This window comes from Oncorhynchus kisutch, linkage group LG16 (genome assembly GCF_002021735.2).
Source record: "Oncorhynchus kisutch isolate 150728-3 linkage group LG16, Okis_V2, whole genome shotgun sequence".
NCBI lineage: Eukaryota > Metazoa > Chordata > Actinopteri > Salmoniformes > Salmonidae > Oncorhynchus > Oncorhynchus kisutch.
The window spans coordinates 49,688,383-49,712,205 of record NC_034189.2 but is presented as its reverse complement, the minus strand read 5'-3'; the positions used below and the strand labels follow the sequence as shown (position 1 = coordinate 49,712,205).

At 43.3% G+C, this 23,823-nt stretch overlaps 1 protein-coding gene across 5 annotated transcripts in view; it reads left to right on the top strand.

Moving 5' to 3' along the window:
* The window catches only part of LOC109882778 (serine/threonine-protein kinase 11-interacting protein), a 58,055-nt gene extending 37,870 nt beyond the window's left edge, over nucleotides 1-20,185 (top strand). For 3 of the 5 annotated variants that reach the window (XM_031792824.1, XM_031792825.1, XM_031792826.1), the window contains exons 21-26: nucleotides 346-443; nucleotides 1,149-1,327; nucleotides 9,857-9,941; nucleotides 11,148-11,239; nucleotides 13,547-13,773; nucleotides 19,031-20,185. In XM_031792824.1, the coding sequence (XP_031648684.1) occupies nucleotides 346-443; nucleotides 1,149-1,327; nucleotides 9,857-9,941; nucleotides 11,148-11,239; nucleotides 13,547-13,773; nucleotides 19,031-19,171 (822 nt within the window). In that variant the 3' untranslated portion in view covers nucleotides 19,172-20,185. The remainder of the gene's footprint in view (nucleotides 1-345; nucleotides 444-1,148; nucleotides 1,328-9,856; nucleotides 9,942-11,147; nucleotides 11,240-13,546; nucleotides 13,774-19,030) is intronic. The other 2 variants (XM_031792827.1, XM_031792828.1) reach the window with 1 other exon arrangement.
* Nucleotides 20,186-23,823: the final 3,638 nt, after the last annotated feature.

The window sequence follows — 23,823 nt, the reverse complement described above, 5'->3', positions numbered from 1 at the left end:
GGACACAAGCAACCCCAGCAGGAGACAGAGGATCTAGCTCATAACATGCTCATTCATCTGATGTTTATTTATCTTGTCACTCGTGCTTCTCTCCCCTCTGGCTCTCTTTCTCTTTCAACAGCTCAACTGTTTTATTTTTGGGCCTACACAGTATTCAATGAAGATTGATGTGACTTTGTTGCTAGACCTTACTCTAGGTGTTTTTTAAACAGGAACTGATCTGTTCTTATACAGTCTGTTTAAGAAGAGCTCTGAATGCAGTCATCATTTTCCTCAGGGAAAGTTATTTGCAGCAGTTAAGTGTTGTGGAATCTTTAACGTGTGTACATCTTATCTTTGTTGTAGGTGTCGACCGTGAAGTTTGGTGATCCGGTGGAGTTCCCCTCGTTCCTGGTGGTGTCTGACCAACGCATCTACTTCCTGGAAGTGACATCCGACATGGAGTAAGTTAACCACCTGACCTGTCACACTGAAGAGCATCACACAAGAGAAGGCTGGAATAAAAAATAAACATTCAAGTACCTATTCTGTGGTCACATAAATGGTTGTACCTGTCATGAAGGTATTGTCTGTGGAGGCATTTGGTCTGTAGACTACAGTTTATTCTATAAAGCTATATATGACATTTATGGGGACAGCAGCAACAGGTGTGGTAGGGAGCAGACCAACACTATAGGATCACCACAGCTTTATGTATCCCACCACATCCCAATACTAACAGACTTTCTGGGCCACATCTTCAAACCCATTACAGCCCTGGTCTTTGTGGTGGCCCTACACATCTCCCCAGCCACTGCTCCCATGTCCTATAACAATGGCTCCACGTTCGGACACGATATCAAGGACTTTGTAAGCCCTGTATCAATGGCTTTTTTTTTGTCCTCATCAAAAGCATGTTGGCTTGCCCCCGCTTCCTCCCAGGAGTGTGAGGGGTACGGAGTCTCACCTTTTTAAAGGTGCAATCTGTGACTTGGTTGTCTGTGGCTGTCTGACAAATTGCAGAAACAAACAATTCTCAAACAAAAACATATACACCTTAAACGTGAGTAGACTCAAGGAAACAAAGGTAATAGGTGGGATACATGCAAGTAAAATAATAATTATATTTCTTTCACACTTTCCCGTCTTCATTGTTTTCTTCCTGGCAGAGGGCAGCCTTGTGATTGGCTGCAGAAGAGGGAGAGCCGTGGAATCACAGAGCTGAGTTACCTGGAGGTGGGACTGGGCTCCCAGAGTATCCACATGGAGTTTGAGGACGGGCCTGTGGCCTACACCCTGCTAGTACGGGACAGCGTGCGTTGCAAACGCTTCTTCAGCCTCTTCACAGGCAAGACGCAGCCCCACACACACACACACACACTGCACATGTGTTGCATGCATCTGTATCCAATGAATTAAGGGCCTTCCTCCTGGGGATATTAGAGTGGAGCGTACTCGCTCTTAGGACAATATGTCCCTCTCTTCCTCTCTCCCTCTGTCTCGTTCTCTCCATCTGTCTCGCCTTTTCTTTCTCTCTCTTTCCCGCTCTCTCTCTCGTCCTCTCTCTCTCTCTCGTCCCTCTCAGTATGTTAATCACATGCTCCTCTGCTCACAGTGACTACACCCTGCCTAGCCTGTCAGCAAGGCAAGACCAGAAGCAGAGAGAGAGAGGAAAGCTGAGTTTTATTAGATCAACACTCCCCTCTCTGACTCTCACAACTTCTCCTCACTACTTCACTAGAGCACTCTTTTAATGGAGTCCCTTTGGTAGCAAGGGGAAGCTCCATGGCCAAACGGTCTTCAGCTAAGGCTCTGTGGAGTCTGTCCTGTCTTATCTGTGGGGACTCCATGTTTTCATTCAGTCGTATCAATAATCACTCAGATCCAGTCATTATTTGACTGTTTTCCAGATCAACTCTTTAGCTAATCTGGTACGGTCCAGATGGCCTCAGATTTTTATTTGGAATTCCCTCAGCCTCTGAAAGTGATGGTACGGTCCAGATGTCCTCAGATCTTTATTCGTAATTCCCTCAGCCTCTGAAATTGATGGTACGGTCCAGATGTCCTCAGATTCTTATTCGGAATTCCCTCTGCCTTTGAATGTGAGGGTCCAGAATCGAAGATTCATTTCTGGCCTCGAAAGGGGTCATATTTTCGAAGTGAGTCTGTTGTGTAGATCCATTGTAAATCCTAGAGCATAATAGACCTCATTAGAGTTCTCTTCTCTTCCAAGTCTATGCTCTAGGTTCCCTAGAGGTGGTCCTTTTTCTTGTACTGTGAGGCCTGTTGGAATAATTGTTTCTGAGGTTATGTCAAAGATGATTTTTCTCCTTCCTCTCAACGACTGAGGACGGGTCCAGCTTTTCAGTCACTGGGACCACATAGCCGGCTAGGCCAGTCCAATTCTGGGCTTGGACTCTGTATTGCAAAGCTGAACGGCCCCATAGAGAGAGGCTGTCACAGGGCTCTGCTATAGCCTGCCAGTTGGATCATCTCCTATACGTCTTAAAATATCCACTGTTGTGTTCCTGAGAAAGGAGGAGGAGGAACAGGAGAGTTGAGCCTGGTTCTGAGGTATGTGCTACATACAGACAACATGGCTGGTCCTGTCCAGTTGGCAGAGGGGGTGGGAGAAAGACAGGGGGGGGGGGCTAAATAACTAGGTGCCTTCTCAGTGCTCTCCACTCGTTGGTATGAGGCTTTGGCACCATCCTTTATCTCCGGCCTTCACTCCTAGTCTGCCCTGCTCTTCCTCCCCTTGATGAAACTGGAACTATTTATTATGTGCCTGAAAACTCGGTCCAGAGCTCTGATATTGCCCCCATAACAGCTGTCACAATATTTGTCTCAGGGAAAGGACCAAAGGATACCTTTACTATAACAAAAGCAGTTTTCAGACGGGCTGGCATTCCCAGAACAGATGTGGTCACGCCTGGTCAGTGGTGAGGGCTACAAACATGGAGAAGGAAAGGGTCTGGGACTGTGAGGAAACTCGGATGTGGTTTTACTAGGGGAAGAAGCTAGTAGGGACAGATCTGTCCACTGCTCACTGGGTTTGAAAATGTTTTATTGAAATGAGGAAGAAGTCTGGACAAGTCTGAACTTGATATTCCGGAGGAGTCAGTACAGGTCACCATGTCAATCAAAGACTTGTCTGAACAATGTCTCGGCTTTTGCTAATTTAAATGCCCTTATTGCCCCGTACAGACCTACAGTGGGTAAAAATATGTGGTCGGTCTGGTAAGTAGTTTGGTGAGGTTTGCGATGCTCGTAAATGGTCATGGAAGGAGTGTTTTGGTTTGGTTGTGTGGGTTGGATCCAGACACTGCATTCCTGGTAATGGAAAACTGTTCCTGTCTCCTTCACTAACTATCAAGTTAAGGGGTAGTGCTCCCAAATTACAAACGGACCTCATCTATGGATACCAGGCAACATAATCACCATTTTATGATTTGTTTACTTATCAACAGCAGCAATTAGCATCTTGAGTGATATTTGGGTGACTCCCTTTAACTGCATAGTAAACTCAGTGTCTTCTCTTGTAAGGAGATGGATGATATAAGCAGATGTCATATCTCAAGTTTAACCCTGTCAGATACCCTTGCAATATCAACACAGTGTCACTTCCCACTGTCTCAGACCTAGGCTAAACTCTGCCCTGTTTTCCTTGGAAATCCATTCAGATTCGGCGTATCCCGGCCGTACTGCTCCCACTCCCGCGCTCTCCCTTCCCCGTGGTCTGCTGTTCCGACAGGGCCGAGAGTGTTCGGTTTCACCCGGATGGATGCTGAAGGTCCAACTATTCCTTGTGAAAATAAGCAAGAGTATTTGGGAAGGTTGGAAGTGGTTAACCTAGTGGAGAGGGTCCTGTGATTGAACCGGCAGGAGGGAGACTAACGTTATTCGCCAGGACAGATCCCAGACGCCGACACAGATCCGCTCTCCTTTTACAGCTCTATGCTCTTTCAGCCAGGCCTGTCGCCATGGGCGAGCGAGCCCTGTACTTGTTTATCCTCTCGTCATGGTGATGGTGGTCCACTAAATCACGCAACACATACATACACAGAGTGAACAAAGCATTAGGATCACCTTCCTAATTGTGAGTTGCACCTCCTTTTGCCCTCAGAACAGCCTCAATTCATCGGGGCATGGATTCTACAAGGTGTTGAAAGCGTTCCACAGGGATGCTGGGCCATTTTGACTTCAATGCTTCCCAGAGTTGTGTCAAGTTGAATGGATGTCCGTTGAGCGTGAAAAACCCTGCAGCGTTGCAGTTCTTGACACACTCAAACCAGTCTGCCAGGCACCTACTACCATACTCTGTTCAAAGACTCTTCAATGTTTTGTCTTGCCCGTTCACCCTCTGAATGGCACACAGACACAATCCATGTCTCAAGCCTTCTTTAACCTGTCTCCTCCCCTTCATCTACACTGATTTGAAGTGGATTTAACAAGTGACATCAGTAAGGGATCATAGCTTTCTCCTGGATTCACCTGGTCAATCTATGACATGGAAAGAGCAGGTGTTCCTAATGTTTTGTACACTCGGTGTACACCGTCAGGAGGGTATGTTTAGACTAAATAGGGCGACGTTCTTGACTCCCGCACGTGCAGCTTAAAGATGGCAGAAGTTGGTGTTGCTCATAAGATGTTATTCTCTCGGATAATAAAACAAAATAGGCCCTAACTTGCCCTGTCCTGTCCTGCAAGCTCCACCTTGTCCTCTGCTCCAAAAGGAATTTAGTGTTATTGAGTTTAGAGGCTAAATCTCTGCATTGCTTCACCTTGAATATTGTCCTGAATAGAGGTGTGTGTGTGGTCTCCTATTGGTTCACTAGATCCCACCAGACGATAAGTGGTTAAAGGGGAGCTCAAAGAGGGACAACAATACCGTCCCTTTAATGGTTGTCCTTTTTAATCCAGCACCATGCTTCGTCCCGTAGGCTTCACTTTAGATGTTCGTCCTGGTCTGGAACATTAGTGTGGCAGATCAGTTTCTCCCGGGTTGAATCTTATACAGGCATTGGGAGCCAGAATAGGCCACGCAATGTCTTTATTTCTCGTCCCTGTTGTTGTTGAACTTGGACATGGATAGGGGCAGGGTGTTCCTACTCTGTGTTTCTTCATATTTGTTGTTTCACTCTTTTCAGTGTGTCTCCCTTTTAAACTCAACTTCCCTTTCAATTCCACCTTTTTAACTTTGGCATTTGCCTGTGGCCCTGTGTTCCCCTATTGCTACCACCCCACAGGGAAGTATTTTGTCGCTGTGAGTGTGACCTAGCACATTGTTCTCCTGTACCTTCTTCCAACCTGTGTTTTTCACCTGCTGCCATGGAGATGTAATTCTAGATCTGAAATCAGAGACCTGTCAGCTTTCTAGTCCTAACCCACCAGACTGTAATAGTCTAACATTAGCTCTGTCTATTGTCCCTAGGGCTGCAAAGCTACCGGTATCTTACCAAAGTTACTGGAATCTTCAGTAATTATGGTAATTTAACAGAATCTTTGGCAATCAATTGTAACCTTGGTAATTTATACTTCAATACATTTTTATTTTTATCATGTATAGTATTCATTTTTTATATAAAAGAATAGCCTAATTAATTAAAAAAGCATGTAATCAACAATGCCATTATTTTCAGTTAACTCTACAGCTCTTCCAACTATTTACTTTTTTCACAGCTGCCACCAGTTTGATGCTGAGACATTGGCAACAAATACATAGTCAAATAAGTGTGTAAAAAATGTCAAATAATATATACAGTGGGGGAAAAAGTATTTAGTCAGCCACCAATTGTGCAAGTTCTCCCACTTAAAAAGATGAGAGATGCCTGTAATTTTCATCATAGGTACACTTCAACTATGACAGACAAAATGAGAAGAAAAAAATCCAGAAAATCACATTGTATGATTTTTAATTAATTTATTTGCAAATTATGGTGGAAAATAAGTATTTGGTCAACAACAAAAGTTTATCTCAATACTTTGTTATATACCCTTTGTTGGCAATGACAGAGGTCAAATGTTTTCTGTAAGTCTTCACAAGTTTTTCACACACTGTTGCTGGTATTTTGGCCCATTCCTCCATGCAGATCTCCTCTAGAGCAGTGATGTTTTGGTGCTGTTGCTGGGCAACACAGACTTTCAACTCCCTCCAAAGATTTTCTATGGGGTTGAGATCTGGAGACTGGCTAGGCCACTCCAGGACCTTGAAATGCTTCTTACGAAGCCACTCCTTCGTTGCCCGGGCGGTGTGTTTGGGATCATTGTCATGCTGAAAGACCCAGCCACGTTTCATATTCAATGCCCTTGCTGATGGAAGGAGGTTTTCACTCAAAATCTCACGATACATGGCCCCATTCATTCTTTCCTTTACATGGATCAGTCGTCCTGGTCCCTTTGCAGAAAAAAACAGCCCCAAAGCATGATGTTTCCACCCCCATGCTTCACAGTAGGTATGGTGTTTTTTGGATGCAACTCAGCATTCTTTGTCCTCCAAACATAACAAATTGAGTTTTTACCAAAAAGTTATATTTTGGTTTCATCTGACCATATGACATTCTCCCAATCTTCTTCTGGATCATCCAAATGCTCTCTAGCAAACTTCAGATGGGCCTGGACATGTACTGGCTTAAGCAGGGGGACACGTCTGGCACTGCAGAATTTGAGTCCCTGGCGGCGTAGTGTGTTACTGATGGTAGGCTTTGTTACTTTGGTCCCAGTTCTCTGCAGGTCATTCATTAGGTCCCCCCGTGTGGTTCTGGGATTTTTGCTCACCGTTCTTGTGATCATTTTGACCCCACGGGGTGAGATCTTGCGTGGAGCCCCAGATCGAGGGAGATTATCAGTGGTCTTGTATGTCTTCCATTTCCTAATAATTGCTCCCACAGTTGATTTCTTCAAACCAAGCTGCTTCCCTATTGCAGATTCAGTCTTCCCAGCCTGGTGCAGGTCTACAATTTTGTTTCTGGTGTCCTTTGACAGTTCTTTGGTCTTGGCCATAGTGGAGTTTGGAGTGAGACTGTTTGAGGTTGTGGACAGGTGTCTTTTTATACTGATAACAAGTTCAAACAGGTGCCATTAATACAGGTAACGAGTGGAGGACAGAGGAGCCTCTTAAAGAAGTATTTACAGTTCTGTGGAGCCAGAAATCTTGCTTGTTTGTAGATGACCAAATACTTATTTTCCACCATAATTTGCAAATAAATTCATACATTTTTTCTCATTTTGTCTGTCATAGTTGAAGTGTACCTATGATGAAAATTACAGGCCTCATCTTTTTAAGTGGGAGAACTTGCACAATTGGTGGCTGACTAAATACTTTTTGGCCCCACTGTAAAATATATTTCATGCTGAAATCCTCATATTAAACAGTGGTATTCACTAAGTTTATGGTTATATTTAAGATAATGTTTTCAGCTTTGTCATTCAATTATTTTTGTGAAAATCATCTTATTAAATGAGTTCATATATTTTACATGTGACAAGGCCACACAGAGGGCCAGTGATGATTAGACACCTGTCAAATCTGAAGTACCCAAAAGGACCACTAGATGTATTGTGATAGAGTACATAAAATCATTGAAAGATACCAACATTCTTTACAAGTTTCCAGTAAGATATCCTCCCTTTGCAACCCGAATTGTCCCTAGTCCTCATCCGATCTGCTTGGGTGTGACTCTCTTACTCTCTGGCTGTGTTTACACAGGCAGCCCAATTCTGATCTCTTTCATTTAAATTGTATTTATTTATTTATATTTCACCTTTATTTAACCAGGTAGGCCAGTTGAGAACAAGTTCTCATTTACAACTGCGACCTGGCCAAGATAAAGCAAAGCAGTGTGACAAAAACAACGCAGAGTTACACATGGGATAAACAAACGTACAGTCAATTACGCAATAGAAAAATCTATACAGTGTGTGCAAATTAAGGTGGTAAGGCAATAAATAGGCCATAGGTGCAAAGTAATTACAATTTAGCAATTTACACTGGAGTGATATATGTGCAGATGAGGATGTGCAAGTAGAAATACTGGTGTGCAAAAGAGCAGAAAAACAAACAAATATGGGGATGAGGTAGGTAGTTGGTTGGATGGGCTATTTACAGATGGGCTGTGTTCAGCTGCAGAGATCGGTAAGCTGCTCTGACAGTTGACACTTAAAATTAGTGACAGAGATACAGAGATCTTCACCTTTAGTGATTATTGCAATTTGCTCCAGTCATTGGTACCAGAGAACTGGAAGGAAAGGTAGCCAAAGTAGGTGTTGGCTTTGGGGATGACCAGTGAAATATACCTGCTGGAGCATGTGCTACCAGTGAGCTGAGATAAGGCGGAGCTTTACCTAGCAAAGACTTATAGATGACCAGGAGCCATTTGGTTTGTCGACAAATATGTAACGAGGACTAGCCAACGAGAGCATACAGGTTGCAGTGGAGGGTAGTATATGGGGCATTGGTGACAAAACAGATGACACTGTGATAGACTGCATCCAGTTTGCTGAGTAGAGTGTTGGAGGATACTTTGTAAATGACATCGCCGAAGCCGATGATCGGTAGGATGGTCAGTTTTACAAAGGTATGTTTGGCAGCATGAGTGAAGGATGCTTTGTTGCGAAATAGGAAGCCGATTCCAGATTTAACTTTAGATTGGAGATACTTAATGTGAGTCTGGAAGGAGAGTTTACAGTCTAACCAGACACCTAGGTATTTGTAGTTGTCCACATATTCTAAGTCAGAGTAGTGATGCTAATCGGGCAGGCGGGTGTGGGCAGCGATCGGTTGAAGAGCATGCATTTCGTTTTACTAGTATTTAAGAGCAGTTGGAGGCCACGGAAGGAGTGTTGTATGGCGTTGGAGCTCGTCTGGAGGGTCCGAAGAAGGGCCAGAAGTATTCAGAATGGTGTTGTCTGCGTAGAGGGGGATCAAATAATCACCCGCAGCAAGAGCGACATCATTGATATATACAGAGAAAATAGTCAGCCCCAGAGTTGAACCCTGTGGCACCCCCATAGAGACTGCCAGAGGTCCGGACAACAGGCCCTCAGATTTGACACACTGAACTCTATCTGAGAAGTAGTTAGTGAACCAGGCGAGGCAGTCATTAGAGAAACCAAGGCTGTTGAGTCTGCCGATAAGAATACGGTGATTGACAGAGTCAAAAGCCTTGGCCAGGTCGATGAAGATGGCTGCACAATTGTTCTTTTGACCAATCACAGCAGATCATTTTCAGAGCTGATCCGATTGGTCAAAATACCAATTAGTGAAAATAAAGATCAGAATTGGGCTGCAGGTGTAAACCCAGCCTGTATCCTGTGTGATTTCCAGTAGGTTACATACGGTTACATACAGTGTAGAATTCGAAGTGAGGTGTCCTGTCTGTGTAAGCTCTGATTTTACTTTCAATCAACATATTTATCGTCCCAGTTCATTGAAATTAATTGTGCTGATGTTCCAATACACTGCATGGAAAAACCATAAAACATGAATTAACTCTATTTAAAGGGATACTTTGGATTTTTGGCAACTTCTCCAGAGTCAGATGAACTTGTCTATAACATTTTTATGTCTCTGTGTCCAGTATGAAGGAAGTTAGTTTCACGAGCATATGCTAAGTAATGTTAGCGCAATGACTGGAAGTCTATGGATATCTGCTAGCATGCTACTTCAAGTCATTGTGCTAATGCTAGTTAGCAACTTCCTTCAAACTGCACGCAGAGACATAAAAAATTGTATCCACGAGTTCATCTGACTTCATTACTAAAATCTCAAAGTATCACTTTAAATCGAGTTGAGAGAACCATTGATAGGGACGCATCACTAAACTTAATTCGTATCTCCTATTCTTTTTCCCCTTCCTCCACTCTCTCTCTCCCTCAGGAGTGGTGCGTGAGTTGGCTACCAAGTCAGACAGCAAGCTTAAGTCTATCTCCACCACCAGGCTCAACCCACAGCATCATCTCTGGTACGAACTGCCCAGATTTATGTTATAATTGCCATGAATGACTTGCATGTGCCCTGTATATGTTGTCATATCCTCACCATCTCCACTCAATGGTATTGAGCCAAGCCATAGGCCCATCTGTCTCTTACCCCCACTATGACACTGACAAGGCTGTGGTTACTTCTGTCTGGTGTTACTAAACCTCCACATTGTTGAAATTGGGCTCTAAATTAGTGGCTAAACCACAAACTAATGTCTTACATGTGTTGGCCTCAAGATGCTAAGAAAGCGCTAACGATGCATTACCTTTTAACTAGAGAGCTGATCCTGCAGGGCCATGTCCTTAGGGGCTTCATCCCAATACCGTGAAGTGGCTTCCTCCCCTATGATCTTGGTCCTTAGAGGGTTTATCCCAATACTGTGAAGTGGCTTCCTCCCCTATGATTTTCTTGTATCCTTTCTCACCTGAAAGGACTGGAAAGTGAGGACGAGCAGATGGGAAAGGAAACCATTTTTAGTATTTGGATTTACCATCCACCCTTCCCTTGTTTCTGTGGTAATGATGGAACACGCTGTACATTCACTGAGATAATTCATGGCTCAGTTAGTTATTATACTGCCCTTTTTTTTTGTGTAGCTGAAAACCACAGCTACTCAGGGAACAGACTCACTGTTTGAACAAGACTGTAGGATGACTCAGGACTGTTTAATTGTTTATCATGCCTACCATTTCTGTGTAGCTTTTATAATCACACTATCGTGGATATAGTTGGAATAACTATTAACACATGGTCACTTTAAAGTCAACAAGAGACTTAGAAACCACAAAATACTACACAGAATTAGTATTACCTCTGTCTGCTCACTTTCGAAAACAAACTCACCCAGGGGGCTATTTTGAAACCATAGACCAAAGTCTTCTTTATGTGTCTGTGATACAGATATGTCTATTTTTCCTGATTCATATCTCCACACTTTTGAGATCTGCCCCGTCTCAAAAGCACTTAGATTCAGAGTCTGATGTGGTGTATGGGCCTGATGTACAATGTGACGTTGTGAATATTAACCTGGTTGTCTCTTATGTAAGCCTTTCCTCTGTGTCTCCCCAGGCCCCTAGTGTGTGAAGACATGCAGACTGATGTGGTGTATGGGCCTGATGTACAATGTGACGTTGTGAATATTAACCTGGTTGTCTCTTATGTAAGCCTTTCCTCTGTGTCTCCCCAGGCCCCTAGTGTGTGAAGACATGCAGACTGATGTGGAGGATGGCCAGCTACAGTTCTTCTACCTCCTGTCCTTTCTACATCAAGGTACATTAGGTGTGTGTGTGTATATGTATATGTATATATATATATATATATATATATATACTGAACAAAAATATTAACACAACATGTAAAGTGTTGGTTTCATGAGATGAAAAAAAAGAACCTAGACATTTTCCATATGCACAGAAATCTTATTTCTTATCCCTGTTAGTGAGCATTTATCATTTGCCAAGATAATCCATCTACCTGATAGGCCCCTTTTTTCTCAATTTCCGCCTGAATGACGTGCCCAAAGTAAACTGCCTGTTGCTCAGGCCCTGAAGCCAGGATATGTATATAATTGGTATCATTGTTAAAATAATGTAGGAGAATATAACACGATCGATATGGTGGGAGAAAATACAAAGAAAAACCAACCAGAATTTTGGTTTTTGATAGACTATGCTCTTACAATGGCAAGTGTAAGGGCATACTCAGGTCTAGCTCCCAGGATGCAATTCATATGGCTTCCACATGGTGTAAGCAGTCTATGTTCAAGGTTTCAGGCTTGTAACTTCCAAATTGAATAAGAAATATCAGTTTTAGGACAGGGACACGGTCTTGGAAATTCGTGTTTGCGGGCGCCATGAAGATGAGACGCACCTGCTAAAATCGGTTTCCTAAATTGGACTGTGCAGTTAGGTTAACAAGAATTTAAGCTTTCAACCAATATAAGACACTTGTATGTACCTAAATGTTTAATATCCATCATTTGTATGATATATTTATTTGAATTACGCGCCCTCCAGTTTCACCGGAAGTTGTCCAACTAGCGGGACGCCTAGCCCTAAGAAGTAGCATGCTCATTACACATGTGCAACTTGTGCTGGGGACAATTAAGGGCCACTTTTAAAAATGTGCCACAGATGTCTCATGTTTTGAGGGAGCGTGCAATTGGCATGCTGGCTGCAGGAATGTCCACCAGAGCTGTTGCAGTAGAATTTAGTGTTCATTTTTGCACCATAAACCGCCTCCAACGTCATTTTAGAGAATTTGGCAGTACGTCTAACCAGCCTCACAACCGCAGACCACGTGTAACCATGCTACACCAGGACCTCCACATCTGGCTTCTTCACCTGTGGATCGTCTGAAACCAGCCACCTGTACAGCTGATGAAACTGAGGAGTATTTATGTCTGTGATAAAGCCCCCAGTGGGTGGGCCTGGCTCCCCAGTGGGTGGGCCTATGCCCTCCCAGGCCTACACTTGGCTGCGCCCTTGCCTTGCTCAGTCATGTGAAATCCATAGATTAGGGCCTAATGAATTTATATTAATTGACTGATTCCCTTCTATGAACTGTAACTCAGTAAAATCGTTGAATTTGTTTTCATTTTGCGTTTATATTTTTGTTTTATATTTAATGTTTCTCTGTGTATCTGTGTGTCTCTCCCAGCCTGTGGCTGCAGACTTTGCATCCGTAGCCAAGCATGGCTGCAGGCTATGGGCTGTGCAGGTGAAAAGAATGTTAACTACTGTAATTGTAACATGCACTGACCTGCCTCTGCTGATGAGTTTTAAACTGGGTTTAAACATCAGAAGGATGGAGGATTCGTTTTAAACTGGGTTTAAATACCAGGAGGTTAGAGGAATAGAAGGGTTTTAAACTGGGTTTAAACATCAGGAGGATGGAGGAGTAGACGGGTTTTAAACTGGGTTTAAACATTACTTCGCCACTATTGGCCTATTTATTGCCTTACCTCCTTACTTCATTTGCACACACTGTATACAGATTTTTCTATTGTGTTATTGACTGTACGATTGTTTATCCCATGTGTAACTCTGTGTTGTTTTTTGTTGCACTGCTTTGCTTTATCTTGGCCAGATCGCAGTTGTAAATGACAACTTGTTCTCAACTGGCCTACCTGGTGAAATATAAAAATAAAGTTGAGTCAGATCCAGTGTTGCAGGACTCCAGTGTTGCAGGACTTATTTATCACCCTATATCCCTGGTGATTGATTGTCGACTGATCAAAGCTGGACAGTTCCTTCTTGGTTTATTGGAGTAGATCAACACCGAGAGGAGGAGATGGAGAGAGGGAGAGAGCGAGAGAGGCAGCTGTTTCCCAGTGGGAGTGCCTGGGAGATGAGAGCTCTTTGTCTTATCTCACCACAGTACCGACATCCCACTGATATGGCTCTCCCCGTGTCTGTTAACCAGACGGTAAAACACTTTGAGACGTGCTATAAGGCCCCCGGTTAGATAAATACAATACAAGCCAAACTATTTAGATGCAAGTATATGATTATAATCTGTACAGGGGGGGGGAGGCGGTTTAAACATTTATCCAAATGCATATTTTCTATTTGTTCTCTCTGCCAGAAGACCGTGTGACCCCTCTGACAGTGCTGGCCACCCGGGAAACCCTGTACCTGCTCAACGAAGACCACCAATGGAGCAAGAGCTTGCCCCACCCATCAGCCAATGAGAACGGGGGACCCTGCAGTGGGCGGGTCACTGTTCAGGAGACCCAGCCAATCAGCTGTGTCAGCTCTGTCCATCTATGGTCATCTGACCCGTGCAGAATGGACATCAAGCTTTACGATGAGGTGAGACTGAGGGAGGAAAGAGACGTGATTGGTCTTAAATTAGGAAGGACTTCTCCAAGTTCTCAATGGTAAGCTGGATAGGCTAAATGCTATCATGAGCAAAGCTGGGCACACGTTTATGTTTTATTAGACATTTTTCAGGATGAAATCTCTTGAGATGCACCATCCTGTTTTCAAGAGTGTCCAGATGAAAACAACTAACAAACGAACAATACTTAGTAAGAAGAAGAATGTGGCAACTACTGTCTAATAACAATGAAATCTCATTTTATTTGTCACGTGCGCCAAATCCAACCGTGAAATGCTTACTTACAAGCCCTTAACCAACAAGGCAGTTATAAGAAAAATAAGAGTTAAGAAAATATTTACTAAATAAACCAAAGTAAAAAAAGAATCTATAACACTATAAAATAACAAGGCTATATACGGGTTGTTTCGGTACCATGTCAATTTGCGGGGGTACACGTTATTCGAGGTAATATGTACAGTACCAGTCAAAAGTTTGGACACCTACTCATTCAAGGGTTTATTTATTTACTATTTTCTACATTGTATTTCAAACCTATGAATAACATATATGGAATCATGTAGTAACCAAAAAAGTGTTAAAGAGATTCATCAAAGGAGCTACCCATTGCCTTGATGACAGCTTTGCACACACTTGGCATTCTCTCAACCAGCTTCACCTGGAAGGCTTTTACAACCGTCTTGAAGGAGTTCCCACATATACTGAGCACTTGTTGGCTGCTTTTCCTTCGCTCTGCGGTCCAACTCATCCCAAACCATCTCAATTGGGTTGTTGGGTGATTTGTGGAGGCCAGGTCATCTAATGCAGATCTCCATCACACTCCTTCTTGGTCAAATAGCCCTTACACAGCCTGGAGGTGTGTTGGGTCATTGTCCTGTTGAAAAACAAATGATAGTCCCACTAAGCTCAAACCAGATGGGATGGCGTATCGCTGTGCTAGCCATGCTGGTTAAATGTGCCTTGAATTCTAAAATCACCAACAGTATCACATGCAAAGCACCATCACACCACCTCCTCCATGCTTCTCGGTGGGAACCACACATGCGGAGATCAACCCTTCACCTACTCTGCATCTCACAAAGACACGGCGGTTGGAACCAAAAATCTTACATTTGGGCTCATCAGACCGAAGGAAAGATTTCTACTTGGCTAATGTCCATTGCTCGTGTTTCTCATTATTGGTGTCCTTTAGTAGTGTTTTCTTTGCAGCGAATCGACCATGAAGGCCTGATTCACGCAAAGGGTGGCTACTTTAAAGAAACTCAAATGTAAAATATATTTAGATTTGTTTAACACTTTTTTTTGGTTACTACATGATTCCATATGTGTTATTTCATAGTTTTGAGTCTTCACTATTATTCTACAATTTAGAAAATAGTAAAAATAAAGAAAAACCCTTGGATGAGTAGGCGTTTTAACTTTTGACCGGTAGTGTACCGGTAGATATTTACAAATGTCATCACATGGTGATGTTTCTATTAGTTTAAAAAAACTGTTTGATCTTAACATTTGAAAAAGGCCTTTCTTAAATTCAATGTGTGATTGTAATGTCCTGATTTCTATAGGTAAATGATTCGTCAATTAGGTGTTCTTTTTAATAAATATACACAGCACGACAAAACATGTTTTAAGTTGATCCATTTAAAAAGAAATTGGTTCTAATGCAGTTGTCTTCTGTTTGTGAGTGACAGTCTGTTTAGTGATTGACATTGTGCAATGATGTCTTATAATGACACATGAGAATGAATCTGCAAAGATTATGACATCGAATTCTCAAAGTAAGGTCTTTGTTGTGAATTGAAAGATGTCACTATAGTCTAGGATAGGAAGCAGCAGATGGTTTACTACGGTCTTTATAATGGATACAGTAAAACAACTCTGTATTGTAACCCAGGCTTATAGTTCGTTGTTTTTATAATATAATCTATATGCTGTCCAAAAAATCATTCACAATCTATCCTCAAACCCAGATATTTCAAACAATCAACACTTTCAAGCATTGTTCCATCACTTCCAAAAATGCCAGTATTGTCAGCAACTCATTCTTTGCCGTGTACCAAACCGCATGATATAGGTGTGTGTGTGTGTGTGTGTGTGTGTGTGTACATGTTTCAAGCAGACCACCATAGTCCCTGTGCCCAAGGAAGCGAAGGTAACCTGCCTAAATGATTACCGCCCCGTAGCACTCACATAGGTAGCCATGAAGTGCTTTGAAAGGCTGGTCATGGCTCACATCAACCGCATCCTCCCGGACACCCTAGACCCACTCCAATTCACATACTGCCCCAACAGATCCACAGATGACGCAATCTCAATCGCACTCCACACCGCCCCTTCTCACCTGGACAAAAGGAACACCTACAGTGCCTTGCGAACGTATTCGGCCCCCTTGAACTTTGCGACCTTTTGCCACATTTCAGGCTTCAAACATAAAGATATAAAACTGTATTTTTTTGTGAAGAATCAACAAGTGGGACACAATCATGAAGTGGAACGACATTTATTGGATATTTCTAACTTTTTTAACAAATCAAAAACAGAAAAATTGGGTGTGCAAAATTATTCAGCCCCTTTACTTTCAGTGCAGCAAACTCTCTCCAGAAGTTCAGTGAGGATCTCTGAATGATCCAATGTTGACCTAAATGACTAATGATGATAAATACAATCCATCTGTGTGTAATCAAGTCTCCGTATAAATGCACCTGCACTGTGATAGTCTCAGAGGTCCGTTAAAAGCGCAGAGAGCATCATGAAGAACAAGGAACACACCAGGCAGGTCCGAGATACTGTTGTGAAGAAGTTTAAAGCCGGATTTGGATACAAAAAGATTTCCCAAGATTTAAACATCCCAAGGAGCACTGTGCAAGCGATTAATATTGAAATCGAAGGAGTATCAGACCACTGCAAATCTACCAAGACCTGGCCGTCCCTCTAAACTTTCAGCTCATACAAGGAGAAGACTGATCAGAGATGCAGCCAAGAGGCCCATGATCACTCTGGATGAACTGCAGAGATCTACAGCTGAGGTGGGAGACTCTGTCCATAGGACAACAATCAGTCGTATATTGCACAAATCTGGCCTTTATGGAAGAGTGGCAAGAAGAAAGCCATTTCTTAAAGATATCCATAAAAAGTGTTGTTTAAAGTTTGCCACAAGCCACCTGGGAGACACACCAAACACGTGGAAGAAGGTGCTCTGGTCAGATGAAACCAAATGGAACTTTTTGGCAACAATGCAAAACGTTATGTTTGGCGTAAAAGCAACACAGCTCATCACCCTGAACACACCATCCCCACTGTCAAACATGGTGGTGGCAGCATCATGGTTTGGGCCTGCTTTTCTTCAGCAGGGACAGGGAAGATGGTTAAAATTGATGGGAAGATGGATGGAGCCAAATACAGGACCATTCTGGAAGAAAACCTGATGGAGTCTGCAAAAGACCTGAGACTGGGACGGAGATTTGTCTTCCAACAAGACAATGATCCAAAACATAAAGCAAAATCTACAATGGAATGGTTCAAAAATAAACATATCCAGGTGTTAGAATGGCCAAGTCAAAGTCCAGACCTGAATCCAATCGAGAATCTGTGGAAAGAACTGAAAACTGCTGTTCACAAATGCTCTCCATCCAACCTCACTGAGCTCAAGCTGTTTTGCAAGGAGGAATGGGAAAAAAATTCAGTCTCTCGATGTGCAAAACTGATAGAGACATACCCCAAGCGACTTACAGCTGTAATTGCAGCAAAAGGTGGCGCTACAAAGTATTAACTTAAGGGGGCTGAATAATTTTGCACGCACAATTTTTCAGTTTTTGATTTGTTAAAAAAGTTTGAAATATCCAATAAATGTCGTTCCACTTCATGATTGTGTCCCACTTGTTGTTGATTCTTCACAAAAAAATACAGTTTTATATCTTTGTTTGAAGCCTGAAATGTGGCAAAAGGTCGCAAAGTTCAAGGGGGCCGAATACTTTCGCAAGGCATTGTATGTGAGTGCTGTTCGTTGACTACAGCTCAGCATTCAACACCATAGTGCCCATGAAGCTCATTACTAAGCAAAGGACTCTTGGACTAAACACCTCCCTCTGCAACTGGATCCTGGACTTTCTGACGGGCCGCCACCAGGTGGTAAGAGTAGGAAAACAACACGTCAGCCAATTCTGATCCTTAACACAGGTGCCCCTCAGGGGTGTGTACTTAGTCCCCTCCTGTATTCCCTGTTCATCCACGACTGCGTGGCCAAACACGACTCCAACACCACCATTATGTTTGCTGACGACACAACACTGGTAGGCCTAATCACCGACAACGATGAGACTATAGGCCCTCTCTCAATATGAGCATGACAAAGGAGCTGATTGTGGACTACAGGAAAAGGCGGGCCGAACATGCCTCGCTCAACATCGACGGGGCTGTAGTGGAGTGGGTCGAGAGTTTCAAGTTCCTTGGTGTCCACATCACCAATGAACTATCATGGTCCAAACATACCAAGACAGTCGTGAGGAGGGCACGACACAACCTTTTTCCCCTCAGGAGACCGAAAAGATTTGGCATGGGTCCCCAGATCCTCAACAAGTTCTACAGCTGCACCATTGAGAGCATCCTGACCGGTTGCATCACTGCCTGGTATGGCATCTGACCGTAAGGTGCTACAGAGGGTATGGCGAACAGCACAGAACATCACTGGGGCCAAGCTTCCTGCCATCTAGGACCTATATAATAGGCGGTGTCAGAGGAAAGCCCAGAAAATTGTCAGAGACTCCAGTCACCCAAGTTAGAGACTTTTCTCTACTACCGCACGGCAAGCGGTACCGGAGCGCCAAGTCTTTGACCAAAAGGCTCCTCAACAGCTTCTACCCCCAAGCCATTAGACTGCTGAACAATTCATAAAAATTGCCACCGGACAATTTACATTGACCCCTCCCTTGTACACTGCCGCTACTCGCTGTTTGTATGTTACCTATGCATAGTCACTTCGCCCCAACCTACATGTACAGATTACCTCAACTAGCCTGTACCCCCGCACACTGACTCAGTGCCGCTGCCCCTGTATATAGCCTTGTTATTCTTATTGTGTTATATTTTATATTTTCTTCTTCTTGAACTGCACTGTTGGTTAAGGGCTTGTAAGTAAGCATTTCACGGTAAAGTCTACACTTGTTGTATTCAGCGCATGTGGCAAATAAAGTTTGATTTGAGCATGCGTGTCTGTATGTGTTTCCTGTGCAGATAGTGAAGGAGGAGAAGACGTGGTCGTTGCACTCTGACAGTGCAGAGCTGGTGCAGGGCCTGCTGGTCTGGGTCAGAACACAATGGGAGAACATGTTCGGAGTCAAACTCGCCATCACCAACCTCACCCTACCAGCCTGAGGGAAAACATCCACCCTTCCAACTGTGTGTGTGTGTGTGCATGCCTGAGTGTGAGTGTGGGTCTGTCTGTCTTCACTGTCAGACTTGACCCTCAATAGGACAGTATGTTTACCTGGTTTGTAGCCAACTATGATTTCCTCATGTTTGTTCACTTTTACAAAAGCACTGATCTGTTAACGCCTCATCTGAATCCCGTCCATTTTCTAACCCTGCCAGTATAGCCAGCCAGGGAGAGTGCCTTGTGGTGTTGCCAGTCCTGCTACGTTCTAATGCACCTTGAATATGTGAAAGGGGTGAGGGGGAATCATGTGTTTCTTTCAGGGGGGTGAAGACAGGATAAGGAGGGACAAAGGGTTTAAGCAAAAATGTGAGTTGAGGGGTAATTGTGTGTGTGTTATCAAGGAGGTTAGTCCATTCCTCTGAAGCTCAGTGGACTGTGACTTCATCAGGAGTCCCGGGACTGGAACAGTGAGTTGTGACATCACACGTTCGGCACAAGGCTCTAGCCGTCCCGTGAGGCTCCGCTCCGGACACCTCTGATGTGACACCTCTTAGTTATTTTCTTTTTAATCAGGGTTTTTGATGTCTCTAAACACTGTGATTATGTAAAGGAAAAGGGCAACCGAAGGCCAAAGTAACCCAAGTGAAGAGTTGCAGCCAAGGCAATGAACCGGGACAGTATCTGTGTTCTGTATCCTTGGGAAAAGTGCAGAATACGCATGATAGGGAATGTGAAAGGGAAGGGTTCTGACTGACCTGTTTTAAAGTGGGAGATGTTAGTTGGTTTGTGGCTGTCTGTTAAATGTATAGTCTTATGCTAATACCTCTAGTGCAGTTTAACTATATTGTGAATGTCAAGTGAATGCTATTTTTGATGTAGACAGATGAAAAGATGTGTTGAAGTGGACGACAAACAGATGTGTGTAACTTAATTTATTTACCGTCAGCAAATCAATGATAAAAAAAACTATAGCTTTTTATACTTTAAATAAAAATGCATATCTGTGGTACAAATACATCCTCTTATGACACTGTATTTCCACATGTTTGTCCAACTCTTTCATTTTCACAGTGAGAAAGTTCCAATAGCTACTTTTCCCTCTGTAATCATGTAGTTCCGAAGTTTTTTAAATTTTTATTGTCCTCACACAGTCAGCCCAACCTCAACCACAACCGCAGCAATGCACCCCCCCCCCCCCCCATCCCCGTCGTCACGTTAATCCTCCAGTCATCCACGTGGCCACACAACCACCAATAATCATCACTTTCTGCCCCATCAGAACCCCTTGTGGTTCTTCAATGAAACATTTGACAATTCCTAAGATTTTATTGTGTAATACAAGAACATTTCCACACCAAGTGACATTTTTCATAGGAGGAATACAAATTCTGAAAGGTTACACGAAGCTTTGAAATAGATTCATGTGTACTATAGGCTTAACCTTCACACTGATAGTCTGTCTATCCATTCCTGTCATGTCAGGGCTCACAAGAAAGGAAGGAAGTACTTTAAAACCCTCTAGATGTTAAATGCTTTCCTTTCCGGGAGAGTTTGGTCAGGACCAAATCTCCAAAGAGAAAGCAGCACAACTGCTAGGAAAAACTCCCTAGAAGGAGGCAACCTAGGAAGAAACCTGGAGAGGAATCGTGCTCAAAGGGGACGGCAGTTCTCTTCTGGCTGGGCCGAGTGGGGAGTTAAGAGTACATGTGGCCATTCATTCCAGAAGTTTGAACGTTCATAGATCACCAGCAGGGTCATATAATAACCGTGGTGACTATAGAGAGGGCAACAGTTCAACAACTCGGGAGTCAATGTCAGTTGGCTTTTCATGACCAGGTGTTCTGAGATGAGAGAGTGGCCGGTGAATCGGGGTCAGGGGTCGACAGCAGCAGTCAGGACCACAGAACAAACTGGATCAGTACGACCAGGTGGATGGGACAGGAACAGCCAGGAGTCGTCAGGCCAGGTAGTCCTGAGGCATGGTCCTCCAGGACAGGAGACATAGAGAGATGGAGGAGAATTAGAGAATGGAATGCTACTAAATACATGGAAACAATACTATGAGCCTGTCCTCCTATAGCAGCCTCCTCTGATAGAGAGAGCATGCCTAAGAACACACAGTACATCAGATAAGGCAAGACAGACTGATGATAGTCCCCTGGCACATAGGCTATTGCAGCATAGATCCTGGGGACTGAGAAAGGTCGCAAGACACTGTGACCCCGTCCAATGTTACACCTGAATTGGGCCAATCAGGCAGGATATAACCCCACCCACTTTGCCGAAGCACAGCCCCCACACCCCTGTACACACCGATTCAACATTTTCAAGTAGTTCTTGTTTGCTCAGTTAGTAGAGCATGGTGCTTGCAATGCCAGGGTTGTGGATTCAATTCCCATGGTGGACCAGTACGAAAAAAAGTATGAAAACGGATGCACTTGGTACTATAAATCAGTCTGGACAAGTGTCTGCTAAATGACTAAAATGTTAAATAAAACATCTGCGACGCACAACTCTACTAATCAACCCACCACATGGCTAATGAAGAACTGTTATTTGAAGTCCTACTCCCCGCCCCCCCCCCCCCCCCCAAATGGTAGGGAACACAGCACCAGATATGTAATACATCCGATCTACCTGGCAGGCACATACGTCAAAATGTTAAGACTTCATTTGTACGGACCAACAGTTGCCCAAAGGGGACACTAATTCAACTGACTGCGTAAAAGACCCAGAGGTGATAGACTGACATTCACGTGGAGATGAAGATGTGGTGACATTTTCTCTGCTTGCGTGAGACGGATTGGGATAGTAGTGTTAAATATCACAACATACACACTTCCTGCAACATTCTTGGGGCCCTTGACACTGCTCTGGCAATGCTACTCAAGCGTTGCCCACCCCTGGGAGAAGACAGCCCTGTCCCAGTCCTGCTGTCACTGCCATGCAGGGAGGGGGCTTTCTTCTGTTTGTTTTTCCAGAGTTAAGACCAACAGTTCCTTATTGAGCACTGTGAATGACACCACAGAGAGTCAACATACCACCTGTAAGTAGTAAATACACCCCCCCTCCCCCGATGAAAAATATTGCAGTTAGAGTGCAGTATAACTGCACTATGCTGCAAATACTGCATTCAAAATAAATAAAATACTGCAGTAATTGTGCAGTGTAACTGCAGTTAAGAGTGCAGTAGAACTGCAGTTATTCTGCAATTACTGTGTTAAAAATACCACAGTCAACTGCAGTTACTGCACTTTTACTGCAGTTTCAAAACTGCAATCATTTTTTGGAAGGGCTTTGTTGATGGCAACGAGCCCTTCCTGGCTGTGAAGATGGGATGGGACTCTGTTCAGGAAACGTGTTAAAGACCCACTGGGTAAAAATGGGTTGTATCAACGTATCGACCTACCAAAAAATAAATAAAAAAAGTGAAAATTGGATTTTCAAAAAGTAATCACTGTAAAGGGAATTTCCTCCTAACGTATAACATAAATCCAATAACATGGTGACATGCTTTGTTGATTTCATGTGGAATTCACATTAGTTGACAACTCTTTACCCAGTGCCCTTAAGAAAAAAGATTGCAGTCAGAATGCAGTACAATGCAGTATAACTGCAGTTAAAGTGCAGTCTACCTGCAGTATGCTGCAAATACTGCATCCAAAATATCCGTTTTTTTTACTACAGTAATTTTGCAGTGTAACTGCAGTTATAGTGCAGTTATTCTGCAATTACTCTATCCAAAATACCTCAGTCGACTGCAGTTACTGCAGTTTCATAACTGCAATATTTTCTTGTAAGGGTGGGGAGGGTGTTTTAAAGAGATTCAGTAGGAGTGGATTATGCGTTTGATTATCACACCTAATGGCATAATAAACCAGCGGTAGTAAACAACATTAGCGGACCTGTTTTGTCTTGCATGACGCCCACATGTTTGACGTAGGTACTCTGTATTGTTCCAATAAACTCTAGCAGCACTTACCCTATTAAATCTGTCTCCTGTTATTTCAAACAAGGTTTTTGTTTGGCAAATAAGCCTGTGATAGATGGGTTCTGGGTTTGTGGACGTTACAGTGGGACCGGTCTATTACCATACCATATATGACAAACATCGGATGTTGGCACCACTATGCAAGCTGTTATGTGTGAATTTAAAGGTTTTAACAGTGGAGGAATGTGTACACACAGCCCATTTTAATTGTGAGAGCATGTGCTCGGAGACCAGCCAAAATACCAAGCTTGAGTTCAGGCAACAGGTGCTTCGACTCAAGATTGGAATTTTCTATTCTACTTTTATCAAACTCACTTGGGAGGTATGCTTTTGGGTTTAAGATGCTGTAGACATTGAATCACTGGCATCTTGCTAAGTATGACACACGATACACAATTTTATCAATAAGTGGAGGCTGCTGAGTGGAGGACGGCTCATAATAATGGCTGGAACGGAGCATATGGAATAGCATCTTAACACACCTGGAAACACATGTGTTTAATGTATTTCATTCCACTTACGCCGCTCCAGACATTACCACGAGCCCGTCCTCCCCAATGAAGGTGCCACCAACCCCCTGTGCTATCAATTAGGATATTATTAGTTTTACAAGTGACAGAAATGCATATTCCATTTCCCCAGTAGACTTACAATACATAT